The 18,660-nt window shown below is 37.8% G+C and overlaps 2 protein-coding genes and 1 non-coding gene across 13 annotated transcripts; 1 reads left to right on the forward strand and 2 right to left on the reverse strand.

The window, feature by feature from the left end:
* Positions 1 to 2,466: 2,466 nt before the first annotated feature.
* Positions 2,467 to 4,499, reverse strand: LOC127944511 (pancreatic progenitor cell differentiation and proliferation factor B). The gene is made up of 5 exons (XM_052540500.1): positions 4,314 to 4,499; positions 3,732 to 3,824; positions 3,545 to 3,622; positions 3,058 to 3,157; positions 2,467 to 2,879 (listed from the first exon to the last, which is right to left on the reverse strand). The coding sequence occupies exons 2-5, from the start codon at positions 3,784 to 3,786 to the stop codon at positions 2,756 to 2,758; spliced, it is 357 nt and encodes a 118-aa protein (XP_052396460.1). The 5' UTR covers positions 3,787 to 3,824; positions 4,314 to 4,499; the 3' UTR covers positions 2,467 to 2,755.
* A 330-nt stretch (positions 4,500 to 4,829) lies between these two features.
* Positions 4,830 to 4,901, forward strand: trnae-cuc (transfer RNA glutamic acid (anticodon CUC)). Its single transcript has one exon. It is a non-coding gene; the product is annotated as a tRNA-Glu (tRNA).
* A 737-nt stretch (positions 4,902 to 5,638) lies between these two features.
* On the reverse strand, positions 5,639 to 17,181 carry tpd52l2b (tpd52 like 2b). 11 transcript variants are annotated; one of them, XM_052540489.1, is made up of 10 exons: positions 16,935 to 17,181; positions 14,252 to 14,403; positions 13,952 to 14,100; positions 12,410 to 12,469; positions 10,529 to 10,576; positions 9,554 to 9,655; positions 8,596 to 8,622; positions 8,195 to 8,239; positions 7,948 to 7,996; positions 5,639 to 7,188 (listed from the first exon to the last, which is right to left on the reverse strand). In XM_052540489.1, exons 1-10 carry the CDS (start codon positions 16,951 to 16,953, stop codon positions 7,102 to 7,104), a joined length of 738 nt encoding a protein of 245 aa, XP_052396449.1. In that variant the 5' UTR covers positions 16,954 to 17,181; the 3' UTR covers positions 5,639 to 7,101. The 11 variants fall into 11 exon arrangements, with proteins under 11 accessions (XP_052396449.1, XP_052396450.1, XP_052396452.1 ...); XM_052540490.1 differs by having other exon boundaries at positions 8,195 to 8,236; positions 16,935 to 17,180; XM_052540492.1 differs by lacking the exon at positions 12,410 to 12,469 and having other exon boundaries at positions 16,935 to 17,179.
* Positions 17,182 to 18,660: the final 1,479 nt, after the last annotated feature.

An 18,660-nucleotide genomic window follows, 5' to 3' on the forward strand; every position in this document is an offset into this window, starting at 1 on the left:
CATAAAATAAAGCTTGTTCAGCACTGACCTTAACTCATCTTCCTTTGCCTTATGTTTCCAGGTTCCAAAGGACACCTCACTTTCCAAGCATTTGGTTCTGTCATATTTACACATGAAAGCTGACCTTGCTCGGAATGAGTTTTATCAGAATAAGTGCAAAGCTATTTTTAGCTCTTCTCTTGTTTAACCAGCTACAGGACACGTGTTATTCTGACTAACTGTGGTTTCCCAAAGCTCTATTTGTTTCTCATCAATGACCTTGTACCTGAATGTACAGCACACACTTTCCAATTTTAGCCTTATCAACAGACATAATCATTGACTAATTTGGTGACCAAACAAAAACAATCAGTTCCAATTTTGTGAATTGCCAGAAATAAACCTAATTTTAGTTCTAAAAGCATGTAACGATATGTAATACATATATATGAAACCAAAATGTTTAATATTACATTTAAAGTTTATGATAACTTAATGGAACCAAAGCAAAGGCAAGTCTGGGTGACCAAATCCAAGCACCAAGGTACAGTTTAAATGTTGATCTAAATAGATTTAGCCCTACTGACAACAAGTCCGTGTCTTTCTATCTAAATACAGATTTAGGGCCAAGGAGCGATGGCTGGACAATAAATGTGGTTTTAAAGAGTCCAGCACCCAGGGGAACCTTTTCCAAACGGCAAAAACCCTGCTGATCGTGAGGTGAAGTAGACAACTGCACAAGAATAGTGCTTGGAAAAAAATGCTTTATTACAGACACAATATGTGAATGCACTGCTCCAATAATTTATAGGCTTCTAGTTTTTATTTTTTAGGGGCTCAAGCGCAGGATCGTAAGGATTTTTATTATTATTTTTCAGCCATAAAACTGATCATGCAGACCAAACAGTAAAGCCTAGAGAGACATGAAACTTGGCCAGATGGTAGAGCTCAATTTGGGACTGACTGAATTTGAGACCTACCCCAATACTAAATAATTGCAAAATAATGTGATGATGATGTCTTCTTTCGTATGTGTTTAAATGCTTTAAATGCCATGTTTTTTTTTTTTTTTTTTTTTACTTGGTTACTTGCAGCATTATTTAGAGATCTAGAGGCGGACAATTATTTTAGTTTAGTTCATACACTACCATTCAGAAGTTCGGGGTTATTATTTCATGCTCCTCTGCTGGACCAACCTAAACTGTAATGTGTGTTTTGACATCTAACACTGTTAGATTTAATTTTCAAAATTCATTTAATGACCTTTTGAATACATAGAAAATTTTCTGTTGGCTACATAGAAATAGCCAATATGGCAACTGAATAAACTGATTAGTCATTTACAGATTTTTACATCCCTCAATTCTGGCCATGAAAAGGACATTCAATTTCTTTTCATCTTCTATAAACTACCAATCACTGAACCTGTCAAAGTCTTTTAGTTGGGAGCTGTTCCTGCGAACAAAGGAGAAATGATGTCTGAAAAAGAACCGAGTCAGCATGCCACAAAGAGGCTTTTCCGTGTATAGCCAACCATCAGAACCTAGTGACCTGGAAAACCCATGTACACATGGGAACAAAGCTGTACGTCATCTCTACTGAGCAATTTTCCATATTGACTGTTTCTAATATTCACTGTCTTTGTGTTTGCTCTACCACCCACACTGCTTATTTTGAAGTCCACAGGCACTAGTTCTGTGCTTTTTTGTGTACACAAACCATGTCAAAGTATGAAATAGGTGTTGTCTGCTCAGAACGCAACGTTTATCAAAATGCTTAATTCCTCTTGAGAGCATTCAAACCTTTATTCCTTCTTTCCAAGTCTTTATTCCTGGACCTCTACTCAAGTGATGCTGAGCTCAAAGCATTTTTTTTTTATTGAAACAACTTTTCCTAAAAAATATTTAACGGTTACCTTTTTTTGGGATCATTTTTGTATGAGGAGAACTGACATGTCACTAAAGAGCAGTTTATGTGACACTCGGTCTCCCTCAGTTACTATCCAAGAGTCCTGTTTGTCTCATTGCCAAAGTCCATTTTGAATGCAGACGCACTGAATTTAGCTTCAGCATGCTTATATAGTTGAATCATTCTTTTATATGAAATGAATATAATGCAGAAGGGGACGCCTTTCAATCACTGCACACTTAGAACACACCAATTAGTGCATGATGATACACACTCACACAATTCCCCATAACCATGTCAAACATTAAAAGAACTGCAAATAAATTGAGGACAGCATCTCCTCTCCAAGATTAATTTTAGATTTTAGCATTTGATTATTGCTGCACTTTTTCTGAATCTAGCTTTCTGTAAACTGTTATATGCAAACTATAAAACCTATTTTTTTGGAAAAGGGGGTCTTTTTGCTTTACTGTAAAGGGTTTGATGGTTTTGTAATTTCTTTATAATACAGAAAAAGTGCATTTTGAATTGAATTAACATATACACACCTAAAACAAAATTTAAAGAAACTAAAAGAAGTAGTGGGCTGTTTAAGACCATTTATTATGCTGAAAAACACATGTTAAGACAACAAGTAATAAAAACATCTCCAGTGTTACAGATGTGTAAAAATGTACAAAATTCTTTTTGCAAGTTTCAGCTCTTCCATTTATTATGTGATGTATATATATAAAACTATTAATACAAAAAAAAAGGAAATGAAAAAGTACTAAAACAGCCCATTATATGGATGGGGAATTAAAAAAAGAAAAAGAAAAGATGAGCCGATTCTGTCCCCTAGCGTTGGTGTCCTGATCTGGTGTCTGATTCAGGAACGAGGAGAAGTCCCCGCCTCCGACTTGCCTGCATCACTACTTTCGCTCACTTGCTTCATCACCATTTCCCGGGCAATACACGTCACCTGCCCATTGGTCACACTCACCACCCCTGACCTGCAGAGAGCCATCAGATTAAGGGATTTAGAATTAAGGAATTGAGAATTCAAAATATCGCCCCTTATCATAAAATCTAAAATGTGCAACTGCATCTGCAATTAAGTGTGCATCAGCACTTGGCAAGGCCTTCGTGCTACATGCGCCAACTCGGGTGAAACTCAATCCAGTGACTCACTTCTGCTGAGCCTCCTCAGTAAGAGTTCCCATCCCAGGCTGGTTCTGCTTCCCAAAGAAGAAACTGGACCACCAATGACCCGAATCCTGTTTGGGCAGACCTAAAGCACAATTAAACAACAGGTCAGAACAAGCAAAGTACCACCAGTCTAATATTCCAACGGATTTAGTATACAATGATGTAGGCACAATCACTGTTAAAGAGTCTCTAAACAAAGACATGTAAGCCGATGCATGCATGCAGTCAGGAAAAGGTAACAGCGCAATCCAAGATGACTAAGCAACAGTCCTTTTTCACTGATTTCCTTGACAGCAAACTACTCTTGAGGCAATCAGACAAGTATCTATTTCAACAGAGCTGTGATTAAAGATTCAAACTGTGCAAATCCTGTTGCACAATGTGTAAATGTCTTACTGTCAAAACCATTGCAATGAAGTATTAATTAAGGTGGGGGGTTGAAAAGAGACAGAAATGAAAGGTAATTCACCTGGGTGATGTGGAATAACCTCCCCACTGTACTCTGAACTGCCACACGAGCTGTTACTGGATGTAGAGCCAATGCGCCCTGAAAAAAAAAAAAAAAAACAGTCTTAGAAGGCAAATTCTCTTAATAGCATCAACTATTAATGGTTGCATACAACTATAACAGTAAAACACTTGCAAAGGCAACTTACTTCTGTAGTAGTCGTGAGTAGCAACTAGGGAACCACTAGCTGGGATGGCTGCCATTTTACAGACGTGTATAAACAGTGACTTCGATGGAAACCCTGAGAAAAGACATTTGGTCAGACATGAGTGATTCTGTGGTAAATATTACAAACTAGATATTAACTTCTCATCTTCGACCTGAGAATGGATTTGAATGAATACAGACTCAATGAAAGCATTTAAAAGATTTAATCTCTCACAACATGGTTTTGGTGTCACATTGGTATCGTAAATGATAGTCATTATACAGTTTAGTGCCAAACAAGAAGACTAACTAAACTGACATTTTGACACTTGAGACCTTCATCACAAAAAAGGCTATGTTTTCAGAAGGCTATGTTACACGAGGATGTTACAGTAACGGTAATCCCACTGAAATTACAGCAACTGTGTTCACAAAACAAACATGTTTGTCTCAAAAGTGAGCAAAAAATGCATTGTTACAGATAAACGACTCCAATAGTGTTAGATTAAATTAATTATTCTCAGACTCTCCTACCCAAACAATGACCACCCTTTAAAATATGAGGCGTAAACCACAAGCTCACCTTCTTGTGCCGCTCGTGCTGATGTTGTTTAAAGCACCCTGCTCAAATCAGTCGGAGGCTTTGGGGGAAAACGCTAGGCGACGGGGCCCATTTGAAAAAGTTTGGATGGATAAGACCCTCCACGTCCGGAAATGTCTAACTTAACGTTACCGCAGCGCTGCTGTATTTTTAACAAAAACAACTCGTTCACTTACATTTATACCGAGAGATGACGTCGACGAGAACCACTGGTGACGGAGGCGTGGCCTTTCGCTCCTCTATAAAATCGTCTTCGTGGAACCGGATCAAACCAGCGACAGCCAGGACAAAACGGCTCGTGCGTTAAACAGGCGTAAGGCTGATACTAAACGGGGCAACTTTGGGCACTGTCAACGTTGGTCGTTGTTAACGGCCAATCAGGTTAGATATAGGGCCCACGACCGATTAAATAGTACTCAGATCGAAATTTGTTACCCATTCTCACTGGTATGGTGATACTTCGGGTTTAGACTTTAATGTGTTACAGATTCAAACACTTCCCTGGTGGTCTAGTGGTTAGGATTCGGCGCTCTCACCGCCGCGGCCCGGGTTCGATTCCCGGTCAGGGAATGACAGTTTTTGTGAGGTTTCTCAACTGTACACCTATCATTCATAACAAGACAACACAGTAAACGCGTATTTTTAACATTGAGTATTTGCCGTTATTCAAAATCTGCGTTTTATGAATAAAGCCGTTTGCCTACCGATGAACTGAGGACTGATATTTGCTTTTTAGCCATAAAGGACAATTTGGGCAACACAAACAACAAGGAATAATATAAGATTAATAGTTTTATTCTTTGTTTCTTCACTGGTGTTCATACATATATATATTATATATACCGTATTGAGCTTGGGTGGGTCAGAGAAAAATAAATAGAGTTTCTAATTACTAGCTAATTAAAATGGTAAAAGAAATCTGAAAAAAAAAAAAAAAAAAAAAAAACATCACGTTACGGCAGGTTATTAAAAAGTCTATTATAAAGTGTTTACTATAAAATCAAGCTTTTGACGCCTGGGCTGGTTGAAAGACAATCCAAAGGGCCAAACTTGATCGAAGGCCCTGGATCAAAAGGAAATGTTACATTTTATCCAACTATATGTTTACTAATCAAATTCATACTCTCTCTATACATTTCAATGCAAAAATAAAACAAATGCTAAAACACAGAAAAGTCTCAAGATTAATGGCATGTTAGCGTCCTAAGTGCAAAGAGCACGTCTTCTCCAGTGCGTGCTGTACTGCCACCTCCTGGCAGATTGATGTCACTAACATTATGAAAGGAAGAGAAGAGAACAAACCAGAACCCACTTGAACGAATGCTTTATTGATATAGAAATAACTGACAAAAATAAATGAAGCATAACACCACTGTTGTTGTTGTTAAACAAAACAATCTGTGCCTTTAAATCTGAACAGCTAGACAGAGAACTCAAATTTAAAGCTATATGGTGCCTAACTAAACAAGCTCCCAAAAATGAACACTCAAAACAACAAGAAAAAAACTCTTTCCCTCTGAACGTTCATGATCTTACGTCATCCTTTCACCGTTTGCAGAACTACACGTGTATCCACATAATTCTATGGCGTTTTACACATGGCTTAGTTGGCATCTCATCATCTGCATCAGTCTAATGTGTGGAATCCCTTGCATATCAAACAATGAGGCATGTAATTATTGTGTAATATACTGAAACAAGGCCACCCACTGACACCCATGTAAGTGAATAAAACATCAGGATAGAACAGATCAAAATTAAGCAAAATAAAAGATTACATTTACTAATAATGAAATAGATTCCAATATCTTTCAGGTAAAAAGTGACTGTGCTACCATACAGACTACACTAGCATTCACGTCTGTTGGGAGAAATCAACAAATGCCTCTAACAAAATAAATTTAACTGACTAAGCAGGACCTACTCGCCATTTGACATTTTGTGTCAGTGAGAGTAACTTCATTTTTAGTTCTTAAAATTGAACAGTGATCTTTGTGATGTGAGTCTGTGTGTGTGAGAAACATTCTGGCAACAAAAGGTGTATGGCATCTGGTGCACACAGCATGGCACAAAGCAAAGGCAAGAGATTCCCGACAAACACAGCATAAATAAAACATTCCCATCAGTGAAAAGAAGAGAGCAAGAAAAGGCAAAGGTTAAAAAAAGAAAAAGCAAAAAACAAGTTAATGTGACGTTTTTGCCAGTGAAGCAATAGAGAGTGAGAGTGTAAGGTCAGACATTCACCAGGTGTACAGCAAAGCATCGCTTCACATCGTACTGAGAGTAAAAAAAACAACTCAACTGAATGCTCAGCAGCATAGAAACCAGCAGCAAGTTTCTTTTCTTTACTAAAGTCCTCTCCCCTTGAGATTGAAATGTTTCTTCTCGGTGTATTTTGTACCCCTCTGCCGCTTGATGAATGCTGCTAGGCAGTACTGTTTAAATAGTTATTTGTATTCCATTATATTCATATATAGATAAAAGTTATGTAAAAACATTATGCAAAGCAGTGTAAAATAGTTTCTAATACAAAATGATTAATCATTTTCTTCTTTTGTACAACTTGTGATGATTTCATGATAACAGAATCTGTACTACGTGTGTGTTTTCAGTGAGATGAGCAGGCACATGCTAGCAGTAGGTGAGGGGGTATCAAAGGAAGGAGGGATGAAAGAATTCAGAGAGAGAGAGAGAGAAGGGGAGAACGGAAGTGTGGGTGTAGTCAGGATTCACAAAGAATGAGATGAGTGTTTAAATCAAGAGGGTGGGCTCAGAACGGAGCGTTGTCCTGCACCGGGTTGGACTCGTTCGGAGAGTGGGCACTTTCACCATTAGCTTTGCCTCCAACCACCTTATACTGAGACACACAAACAGAAGAACCATTCAGAGACACGCAGGACACCGAGTGTCCAAGATAAGGGACAAATCGTTTTAAGATCAAGTTTTAAAAGCATGTGTCAATGCTCTACACAGCATAGTCATGTCGGTGTAATATGGTTTTGTAACACTTTTATATCCTTTTTTTAACAAACGTTTACATTTAACGACTCAAAATCATGCATTTAAAATTATAATCTTTTTGAAAAAGTCATTCAGTTTTTGAGGAGAAAATTGGCCTTGAGGGACTTCAAGGGCCCTCTTTACAACACTGATGATAATAATAAGAAATATTTCTTGAACACCAAATCAGCACGACAGAATGATTTCTGAAGGATCATGTGACACTGGACTGGAGAAATGATGCTGAAAATACAGCTTTGTCAGCACAGGAATAAATGACACTTTAAAACATACTAAAATACAAAAAAAGTCATTTTAAATTGTACTTTTTACCCCCCCCCCCCACAATATTACAATTTACTATGTTTTTTGATCAAATAAATGTAGCCTTGTTGAGTATATGAGACCCATTTCAAAAATCATGATCGTGTATATGATATAATTTCTGGTTTTATGTTTCTGCACGATGGTTGGACCGCTTGCCTTTGAGCTGATGGACAAATGTACTCGTTTTTGTCAATATTTGAAATATGTCAAATGTATTTCTGAATAAATGAACAGATCTGCCAGAAATGAGCATTGTGTATTTGACCCAGTTTCAAAAGTGAAGCCTTACCTTGATGTTTTCAACTTTGTCCTCAAATGATTTGAAGGTTTGAGAGTTCCTATTTAACGAAACACACATTAATCCCAGAGTTCATAGCGGAAGAAACATTACAATCAATTAGACATGCGCAAGTGGAGTTAGTAAAGTAACTGGCTGATAAAAGGTTAAAAATAAATATTTTATTTATGATATTTTATTGTCTAATGAATCCGAAACGGTTTAAATCGAGGGGCAGTGGTTTACCCTAGTACTTTACCTCATAGTCGGCATACTTATTGAATGGCGAATGGAGTAGTTGCTACTTCGAAAGCATTAAAAGGAGAAAAAGTTGTGTGTGTTAGCAAGCAAACAGGACAGCAAGCAAAGCAGAGAGATCAGCTGGAGTACACCACACAAAGACTGCTAGCATGTCTGTGACATTTACCGCTCAAACTTCAGATCTTTAAAAATCACGTTCACACGTGATATAGCACCGTAATCATGCAAAAGCAGATACCAATCAAAATTAGCAGGGTTTTGGAGCTAAAATAACATTCAAATCAATATTACATTCAAATTATAATTAAAAGCTTTTTTTATTTTTATTAAATGGGCTTGGTGTTACAAACAGAGCTCTATGTAAAGTGTAATTTCTTTGATGACATTAATCAGTCTTACCCAAAGGAGTTAGAGAATGGAAGAGCTCTGTAAGGGCAGCGTTTCGAAAGAAAGGGGAATACAAAAGCTATCAGGTTGGGTGTTACGCATGACCAAAAGCAAGCAGGAAGAACAAATGATGAGAATTACTGTTCTGATATTGAGAGATACAGGGAACAGCCAAGTGAACCAAAAAACAATCAAATTCATGTATGATGGATAGATGTTAATGACTGAAAGTGACAGTATGTGCAGTAAAGTGAATCAGGAGCCAGGAAAAGAGGTTAGGGAGAGCTTCTGTTCATCATATGAGGAGTAAAACAGTCGGTTACAGTTTAATACAGCTGACTGTGGTCCCACTTCATTAACACTCGTTATGGATAATAATGGCTTCATAGATGATGATGAATGGCTGCAGGATATGACACATGCAAAAGAGTGGATCCATAACCAAGGAGAGAAGGGACCGAGGGAACGCAGGCATGAAGGCTTTGTTCACACTGTATTCAAATCCAATTCAGTTTCATGTCCAATCTTTTGTCTGCATTGTGATTTCATATGGATGCTGTTTGAATTGTAAATTTCTTTCTTTTTCTGTATTAAAAATCAATGATTTTGAGTAGGATTTTTGCCGTCTGTCTAAACAAAGCCAAAGATAGAATGAATATAATCAAAGAGATGGGATGGAGATCCAATATAAGTGTGTGAACTGCCACATACACACACATAAATGCAGCTTAAGATAAATCATGAACTGTTTGGACACAACAGAACTGAACTGCTGAGTAAGACGAAACACTTGGACGTTAACCACGAACAGTGTGTTAGTCTTAATTCATATTACCCAAGAAAAATGGTAAATTAAAAACATTTGAAAGTTAAAAGAAAGCATGTGAATCTAAGTGACTGCAGATTCACATTGTTATTTGTAAATGGAAGAAAGAAAAGAGAGAGTACTACATTTTGACTTGTACATTACCTCATGTCTCCCAGCTTCCTGCTGATGGCCGTGCCAACGGTGGAGAGGGCGGCTGAGGTCTTCTGTCCGGCCTGAGACAGCGTTTCCTGAGTCTTTTTATACCTGTAAGAGGAGGAACGCAGAGAGAAGAGGATGTGGGGAGAGAAAGAGAGAGAAAGATTTTAAAAATCACATGGAACACTTTAATGTCCCTAAACTTCAGATAACAAACACCAGTCAGACACCCTTAAAGTCATCAGAAAGGTTGTTTGCCGTTTCACTGGATATCAAATGAGAAAGAAATGCTCTTGATATACACCACCATTCAAAAGTTTAGAGTAAGATTCTGTTTTAGAAAGAAACCGACACATTTATTCAGAAAGGACACACTGCATTAAGTAAAACTGATAAAAAAAAAATGTTATGGTAAAAATGTTACAAAAGATTTCTATATCAAATTATTGCGGGTCTGTTGAACTTTCTATCCAAAGAATCATGAAAAAATACAGTTTCCATACACACATTAAGCAAAACTGATTTCAACACTGATAATAATTTTTAATGTTTCTTGAGCAGCAAATCAGCATATTAGAATGATTTCTGAATGATCATGTGACTGAAGACTGGAGAAATGATGCTGCTTTGCCATCACATTAATAAATTACATTTTAAAATATATGAAATTATTAACGTTTTATCAAATTCCAGTTTTAAATTGTAATAATATTTCACAATATAACAGTGTTTTCAAATAAATGCAACCTTGATAAGCATAATAAACAAACAAAACAAAAAAAGTACAGATTCCAAACTTGCAATTGCAATTCACAATTCTTATAACGCAATATAAGATTGCATTATCTAATAACCCGGCAAGCAAAAATCCAGAGCATGTCAAGCCACCCTAAAACAATCTTTTAGCCCTTCATGACCTTAACATAGCAGAACACATCCTTTAAAATACACACAATGAATGTAAAGAATGAAGTAACTCACACTTCAGAGCTGGAAATGTCATCCAGAGTGGCAGAAGCTGAAAGATATCTACAGTACAAACGGACAGGGTAATACATTCAGATCTCCACGCTCACAATCACAACGTGCTAGAATAAACACACACACAACGCATTTCATTTTTACATTTGTGATTGTACACTTACGCTGCCTCACAAACAACACAAGCGCTAGTAAAATGCACAGCCAGAGAAAAAAACAACACCAGTTTATTTGACATCCTTCTTAAACACACAAACTCTTGGGGTTTAACTTGAGAAACTTGTGTGCTTGAATAAGATGTGTGAGTATACTGGAGCTTTCAAGCACAAGAAGTCACAGTCAGCAAATCTTGAAAGTCAAAAAGACATTACAAACCACCTTAGTTATTGGGAAACAAGTAGCATGGTTTAAGTGCAGAGGATATTGCAAAGTGGATCTGGATGTAATATTCATGACTATAGCAAGTGCACAAAGGAAGCATTAATTGGCCTGCACTGTTGCAGACGTGGCATTCATTCATCTGAACCGGACAAGGCTTTCCTTACACAAACATATGCCCTCTCTGTAGAGGTTCCTGTCTGAATGGGATTCCAGCAGTGTGTGTAAAGAGGGAAGTGAGAGACCTCTCACACGCTCGTGATAACCAGCAGCCTGTCTGACAGGATTATGAACCCGCAAATACATCAGGACTGCAGCTAAATGTCATGGGACCCAGGGGAAAACCACAGAGGACCTTAGCAACTTTAGTCTCATCACAGGACACGATTGTAAATAAGCAAAATAGCAGCAGCTTCAACAGTTAGTAGTAGCGAAGAACCTGTTTGATATGAAGTTTTATTATAGTTAGAGCAACCTAATGTGCCTTCTTTGTTCAATATTTTATAAAAGTACATAATACACTACTATTCAAAAGTTTGTGGACAGTATGATTTTTTTTTTTTTTTAAAGAAATTAATACTTTTATTTAGCAAGGACATATTAATATGTTCAAAGTGACAGCAATGACTTATATTCATCAAATAATTCTGAAAATATTATGAACCAACATTAAAATACAGAAATCTTAAGCAGCACAACTGTTTTTAATATCGATAATAATAAGAAATGTTTTTTTTTCCAGAATCAAATCAGCTTATTAGAATGATTTCTGAAGGCTGGAGTAACTTGATCTTTGAATAAATGAATGCAGACAGGTGTGCTTAAGAACCAACTTTCAAATGCATTAAAAAAAAAAAAGTTAACCCCAAACTTTTGAGCCATAGTATAAAAGAGGTGCATTAATGTAGCAATTTCTATTTGCAGCGCTGCTATAGAAACAAATAATTGCTGAACAGCTGATGATTCAGACACGGTACATGAACGCAGAAGAACTTTTAAAGAAGCGATGTATGTTCTTGAGTGTTACAGAGATATAGAACTACTACTTGCATGGGTGGACAAAGAAAACAGAAACAGTCCAAAATATATGATGAGACATGATTCAGTATTTCAGACGCCCAATTTAACTAAAGAGCAAAATACCTCTAGCCTTCATCACGTGACAATTAAGATCCAGTTTTCTTCTATAAACAGCCTTTGTCTTTCAGTACTATGTAAAGTGTCAGTTAGTAGTGTGGAGAATTATTGGGGCATATAAACTTGTACAGCAGGTTAGAGTCAATGCTACAGACCAGATCATAGCATTTCAAAAACCATCAATCTCTGTTTGAGAGACAGGTTTTAGTTATTTGTGTTAGGCTGTATTTGATATGGATTTGTTAGGTCTCCTTCTGAAACACGCTGGATTCAGGTGTTTGAATGCTCCTCATTGACAGGTCGAGGGTAAGTGAGAGGAGTGCATGCATTCACTGCAAATACATGCCGAGGTGGTCAAACACTCACATATCACACCCCGTGACCTTCTCATTCCACTGGCCCAGCTTCTCTGACACCGCCACATAGCTAAAAAACACAAATGTGACACTGTGCTGCGTAGAGCAGAGCAGAATGGCACGGTGTTACTGATGACTCTCTCTCTGACTGACGACAAACCAATAACTCCACTGACTGAAGAACTGACAGACTAAAAGATTGGCTAGGCTAATAACTGGCTATTATTCTGCTATATTTGGCCATATTGAGTTGCCAGGGGCTAATTTTAATATATTTGAGTAGATACTGTGCAAAATATGTACTCACATTCATGTATAAATGTTATGGACAACGGACATCTTATTAACTGTATGGATACTTTTCAAGTTGTAATTTTTGTTGGCATTAAAACACACACACGCACACACGCACACACGTGCACACACACACGCACACTATTTAATACTGTGGCAAGGGAGTTTATAATACATGGCTGAGGTAGTGATAGTAAATGTTATATATTTCTCTCTTCTGGCTGCCAGAATCATGTAAATGCATCATATTATTCCTTTTGTTGGAAATAGGTTATCTTGGATTTCTTTTTTAAATTTTGCTATTGGAGCACAAATTGTATTTGCAGTAGACTCATATTTACCTATAAATTTACCCATCTCTGTAAACTCCAGAAATTATAAAAAAGGGGCAATTATTGGCCACCCTCTAAAATACTGTTAGTAAATGTCTAGTAAATGTAAAAACCAGGGCTGGATCCTACAAAAAACAGGCCCTTTATTCTAAACTACTGACAGGTTGATTAAACTCATTAAAGGCTTTTAAGAGGTCAAGGTACTGACCAGGAACATCTCAGAAAAGTCCTGTAAAATACTACACACAGTTTTTCCATCTACAGGATCAAAAACATCAAACATCTGTTTTGTGTCTAAGATCTTGAGTCACACTCAAATCAATGGCCATGAACTCCATCTGGAACACAATAAATGGTGGTGATTCATGTCAGAGTCGACTGCAATCCTCCCACAGAGCCCTTTGAAACCAGACTGCCATTGTTCAACTGATAAAACCATTAAACTGAAGGACTTTCAGCTGACGGCATAGATGCCCATCTATGATATACACAGAAAACAACGGTCATCTCCGCTGCCTGAACAGGCACTCAAGAGCTTTCTCTAATGCTATCATTTGGTAATGTACAATCCTGCAAAAAATGCAATTGGACACCTGCGACTCTTTATTTTTAGGCAGATTTCCAGCAGCATAAGGAGAGAGGAATGTGTGTGAGCTGGAGGAGAGCACATTGAAGCTGGTTAGTTTGAAATTAATTCCTCCACTGATGGAACCAGCTTGCATCTGCCATCATGCAGAGTCATTACCCATTGGCCACTTCATCAAACCCTTTCAGTTCGAAATTTTGAATTATGTCAAATCACTGTCATTCCTGCAGGGTCTGTGAAAGAGGTTAAGGGTTCGACTTTGCATATGGCAACCCAGAAGACAGAACCTGTTACCTCCGGGGTATGAGTAAGCAGGACATGTAAAGGAAGGCATCCTTACGCGTTTGAGGTCTGGACGTCCTGCCAGCTTTTGGTGATGTTCTGTTTGAGCTCGGTCAGGGGGCTCAGGCCTAGTTTACGCTTCAGCTCCGATGCATGGCGCTCTTTAGCCGAAAGCACCTGTCTCAAGGTTTGGATCTCCTCCTCAACCTAAAAGGAGGATGTCACAATTTGTTTTAAAGAAGTAAACAATAACATGATTGTATGTGTTACTTTGATTTATAATGAATCACGCTGATTTAACAATTAAACAGCCCTAATCTGAAGACCCCCTGGTCATGCAGTGGCTGTTGGCGTTTACCTTGGTGAGCTCCAGTCTCAGTTCCTCTGCCTCCTCCTCTGTCAGACCCGGAGGGAGAGTCCCAGGACTCACAGCGGTCGCCCCCGTCTCTTCAGGCATCTCTGAGAGCGAGTCAGAGCCCAGGCCTTTATGTGGAGAGTTCAGATTGATGTCTGGAAGGATGAGAATGACATATGTTAAAGATGAAGTGCTTCATTTCTGTGACATTAAACAGAATAAAAAAAATAAAAATAAAAACATTTAGTGCAAAAAGTGAGAAGTTTTGCTTAAAACATATTATATGAATAAACAATACAAATAAATTGATGTCTTGAAGTTAATTTAAAAACACACCACAGAAAAACTATTTGATGAAAGAAATTGCACTGTAACTAACATGTATTAATTTTGAGAGCATACACTGACAAAATTCACTTATAGCAGATATTTTAAAATGGTACATTTTAGTCTATGGAAAATTAAACCAAAATATTGATGGCTCATCCTGTCCTACAACGATTTTTGACCAATCAAATACTCTCTAAAATGATAATGCCCCGTCCTAATACCACCTGCAAGTAGCAATGATTTATCAATGTGACACAACTAAAGCTTATTGGCTATATTCTAATCCTTTGATTTGTCCACCCAGACTTAACTTTTCCATTGTAAATTCATCACCACAGCTTAAATTATATTATAATATTTATGTAATTTATCCTGTCACCATGAACTTATGATCACTCTTCACACAAGCATTTTTTCTAACTTGCAATCAGACATAAAAGCATAAGCAGCAGAAAACGAGGCTGAATCCAGCTTCTTTTCATATTTATTGACGTTATCCGTTCCACACTAAAAATGCGATGCTTCCGCATTTGTTGCTTCTTATTCACGATTAACTTAAGGACCCTGTGGATTTTCTGTTTGTGTGGGGGGGGTTTTCTAACGTTTTTTAATGTTATTTAAATGTTAGAATTATGTCACCTATAGATGCAACAAATGCCTTGTTTGTAATAGGTTTTATTGTTTTTGTCTTGTCGTGCCGGGACACGTCATCATAGTATGGTATGGAGAGTAACATTTCCGTCACACTCTCGAGGTATTCAGCCAATCACAACACACTTGATAGCTGGCCAATCAGAGCACACCTCACTTTTCAGAACTATGAGCTTTGTACAAATTTACACGTTTCAGAAAGGGCATAGAAGAGAAAAAATAATGTACAGTGTGTGGAAAATAAATAGATTTTTTTTTTATCTTAAACTGCATAAACACATTTCATTACACCAAATACACACACAAATATTTTTAGCAATGTCATACGACTCCTTTAATGAATCAACAGAATTAAAAAATAATAATAATTCAAACAATTGTTACAAATGTCAACATCCCAAGGTAACTAGAGATGATGCCAGCTCCAGCTTGGATCCTCTAATGAAGACTTCACATGACCCAACACCTTTGAATAGATGACACCTACCCCTCCAAGGACTCCAGAACATCAACTCTGGATGATTATACTAAATGATCAAGTTGTCAATGCTTTAAAATGCACGTTCATTTTGCTTAACTGCATATATGATATTTGTAAACACTGTCATTTTTTTGCATCTTCCAACTGTGCTTTCTGATATCATCTCATAAAAGAGTATTGTGGTGTTGTAACATAAAACATGCATTTTCTGTAAAGCTGCTTTGAAACAACATTTAATGTGAAAATTATTATATAAATAAATATTAACTAAATTGAATTGAATTTATAGAGTCATTGCATTGTTGATTACTATACTGTACCGTAAAGTCATGGACACAGACAACAGTTAGAAGAGCCTTGGCAGTATTGGGCCGATTGGAGGCGCTATCTCTCACCTGACTTTCAGGGTGCGTTAAAGGTCACACTGGGGGCTTATTCTCAAGGCATTAGGCTGTCACCATGTAAAATTATAGACATTTTGAATGTAGCATTTTTAAGATATGGACCCATAAATTTGGCAGATCCGACAATACAGTAACATCAGAACATTGCATTATTGGCCCGATTGGAGGCGCTAAATCTCAGCTGCATTTGAGGGCGAGTTAAAAGTTATAGTAGGGCTTTATTGGCATATAACACATAGTGTATTGTTCTTATATTTAGCGTTTATATATTTGTTTTTCAGCCATTCAATACACAAGTATGTACAATTCAAAGGTTTGATCAAACAGCGCTCGACAGCGAGGTCACGTGGGTCTGACCTATATTAATGAGACATGTCATCTGCCCCTAAACTGCCTCTTTAAATACCATCACATTATGCGTCACAACAGATAAAAGAGCAGTGGTGTCTTTACTAATACTTTAATGATAGTATCCCAAATCCATGTTGAATATCGCCACGCCACAAGCGCACACGTCAAACAGAGAGAAAGGGAACAATTATTTCCAAAATATCAACTATGATTTCGATGTGAATCAAATGATTGTAATGCAAACACCTGCACTCAGCCTCGATGTTTTTTATTATGCATCAGAAGTAACCCGATCTCCCCTTCACCAGGACACATTCAGCACGCTGGGATCCAGAGATAACGCTATTGAGAGTGAGGAGTCACGTGGCGATTTGGGTTGATTTGGCTCTACATACATTACGCCGTAAACGTGTAAGCGGTTAGTGTATCGATCCAGTGTGTCGTGTCTGATTGAATTGTTTTTGTTTACCTTGATTGGCGGAATCCATGTCGTCCGTGTAGATATTCACAATGTTGTCTTGACAGTTTCGTAATTCGGAGAAATAAAGCTCTGCGATGCGTAAAGGCGTGTCTTCCCTCTAGTTACTATCAAAGCATCCAAAAGCGCTTGACAAGCCAACAGAAGATGCCGAGCGATCAGCCAGCTCAGCTTGAAGAGCTGCCCAAGTGCGCTCTCTTTCCGGCGCCCTCGGATGACGTCAACAACACAGCTGAAAAACAACATCTTTGGCCCAGGCTGTTTTAGGCAAATCTAGCCGATCAGCTGAAACTGAATACTAGAAACTGAACGCATTAAACTGTTGTAATACTGTTACACTTTATGCCCAACTAACAGCAGACCTAGATTCATTCATCAAATCATACGACGATTCTTTAGCTTATTTCTGTAATATAGCCTTGGCCGATGTGCGATTAGTGAACGGATTTTTTTTGTGTCAAATCTCTTCAGAGATGCATTTTTAAAGATGAAAGATTTCTAATAAATGAAGAACTGACTTGAACTGAGAATGAATAGGCCTACTCTAAATTAAATCAGTATGACACTATGACTCGATAATGTCTTTATAAGAATTGTAATTAAACTAAAAAAAATAATAATAATTGAAAAATGATTGAAAAACTAAAATTCTAACTCTAAGCCCCGGCCCCCGCGGCTGCATGATGCTGTGAACGCGCAGTGCAGCTGTAGAGAGAAGCTACGACAATTGATTGCTTGGATATAAACACTTGGGCCATATTCAGAAAAATTAAATTTGTTGTAGGCTAATTTGCAATCCGAACATGACCGCCGCAGCCTCAGGATCAGTCACCTTGCGTGAAACTGTTTATGGATAATATAGAGATTATGAAGATATTTTGTACATCTTGTGTTTTATGATCATATGTAGGTCCCCATTTATAAACTCGTTAATAAGCATTAATATAAGGTGACCAGATTTCTGAAATGAAAATCAGGGACATTTCCTAGTTCATTGGTCAAAATATCACTTGTCATTATCTACGATTTTATATACATTGGTGTTTGAGGCTCAAACTGAAAACTATTCTGTTCATTCAGACGATATAAAACAGCTAACCAATATATCAAAATGGACATACACACACACGCGCGCGCGCGCACACACAGCGAGAGAGAGAGATGATGATGATGACCAGGGGCGTGTCTAGGGGGAGGCTGGGGGAGGCAATGCCTCCCCTAGGATAAGCACTGCCTCCCCTGAGAAATGATCTGTCCCTCTGATGATAAATTAAAATTTAAAAGTGGATTGTTTTGTGCATATTTTTCCATAGCTTGCAGATTGGTCTGATCCAACAAAAATCCAGTTTGGCGCTGTTTGACAGTGCGCGCTTCGGGGGTACGCGCTCAGAAAAAGCGCATCATGTGAGAACAGAACGCTAATTGAAATGTTTACCTGGCAGAGCTTTAAAGCAGTGGCGTGTCCAGAAGGGTGGCAAAAAAAATTAGATTTGCCACCCCAAAACAGCGTATGGGATCGAAGTGCATTGACAGCTGAACAGCCTGATTTTTTCCTCGATTTCTGCCGAGGGTAGGATGTTGATAGTTTTGGTTGTGGGCGATAAAAATGTCTCTACAATCTGCTTTCGAAAAAATATCGATGCATTGTGTGCTGCGCACATTCTATCAGCTGCAGTTCTGGCCCAGCGGGATTAATATACTCGGACATACATTAACA

This window comes from Carassius gibelio, chromosome A23 (genome assembly GCF_023724105.1).
Source record: "Carassius gibelio isolate Cgi1373 ecotype wild population from Czech Republic chromosome A23, carGib1.2-hapl.c, whole genome shotgun sequence".
Classification (NCBI taxonomy): domain Eukaryota; kingdom Metazoa; phylum Chordata; class Actinopteri; order Cypriniformes; family Cyprinidae; genus Carassius; species Carassius gibelio.

What these genes read in the sequence shown, in the direction of transcription:
- LOC127944511 (XM_052540500.1), bottom strand. Translation starts at nt 3,786, where the DNA reads ATGGCAGCCATCCCAGCTAGTGGTTCCCTAGTTGCTACTCACGACTAC. An exon ending in GGTTATTCCACATCACCCAG is followed by an intron (nt 3,158 to 3,544) that starts GTGAATTACCTT and finishes ATTGTGCTTTAG; the next exon opens with GTCTGCCCAAACAGGATTCG. An exon ending in ACTGAGGAGGCTCAGCAGAA is followed by an intron (nt 2,880 to 3,057) that starts GTGAGTCACTGG and finishes GGCTCTCTGCAG; the next exon opens with GTCAGGGGTGGTGAGTGTGA.
- tpd52l2b (XM_052540489.1), bottom strand. An exon ending in AGGAAGCTGGGAGACATGAG is followed by an intron (nt 8,623 to 9,553) that starts GTAATGTACAAG and finishes CTGCCCTTACAG; the next exon opens with AGCTCTTCCATTCTCTAACT. An exon ending in ATAAGTATGCCGACTATGAG is followed by an intron (nt 7,997 to 8,194) that starts GTAAAGTACTAG and finishes TTCGTTAAATAG; the next exon opens with GAACTCTCAAACCTTCAAAT.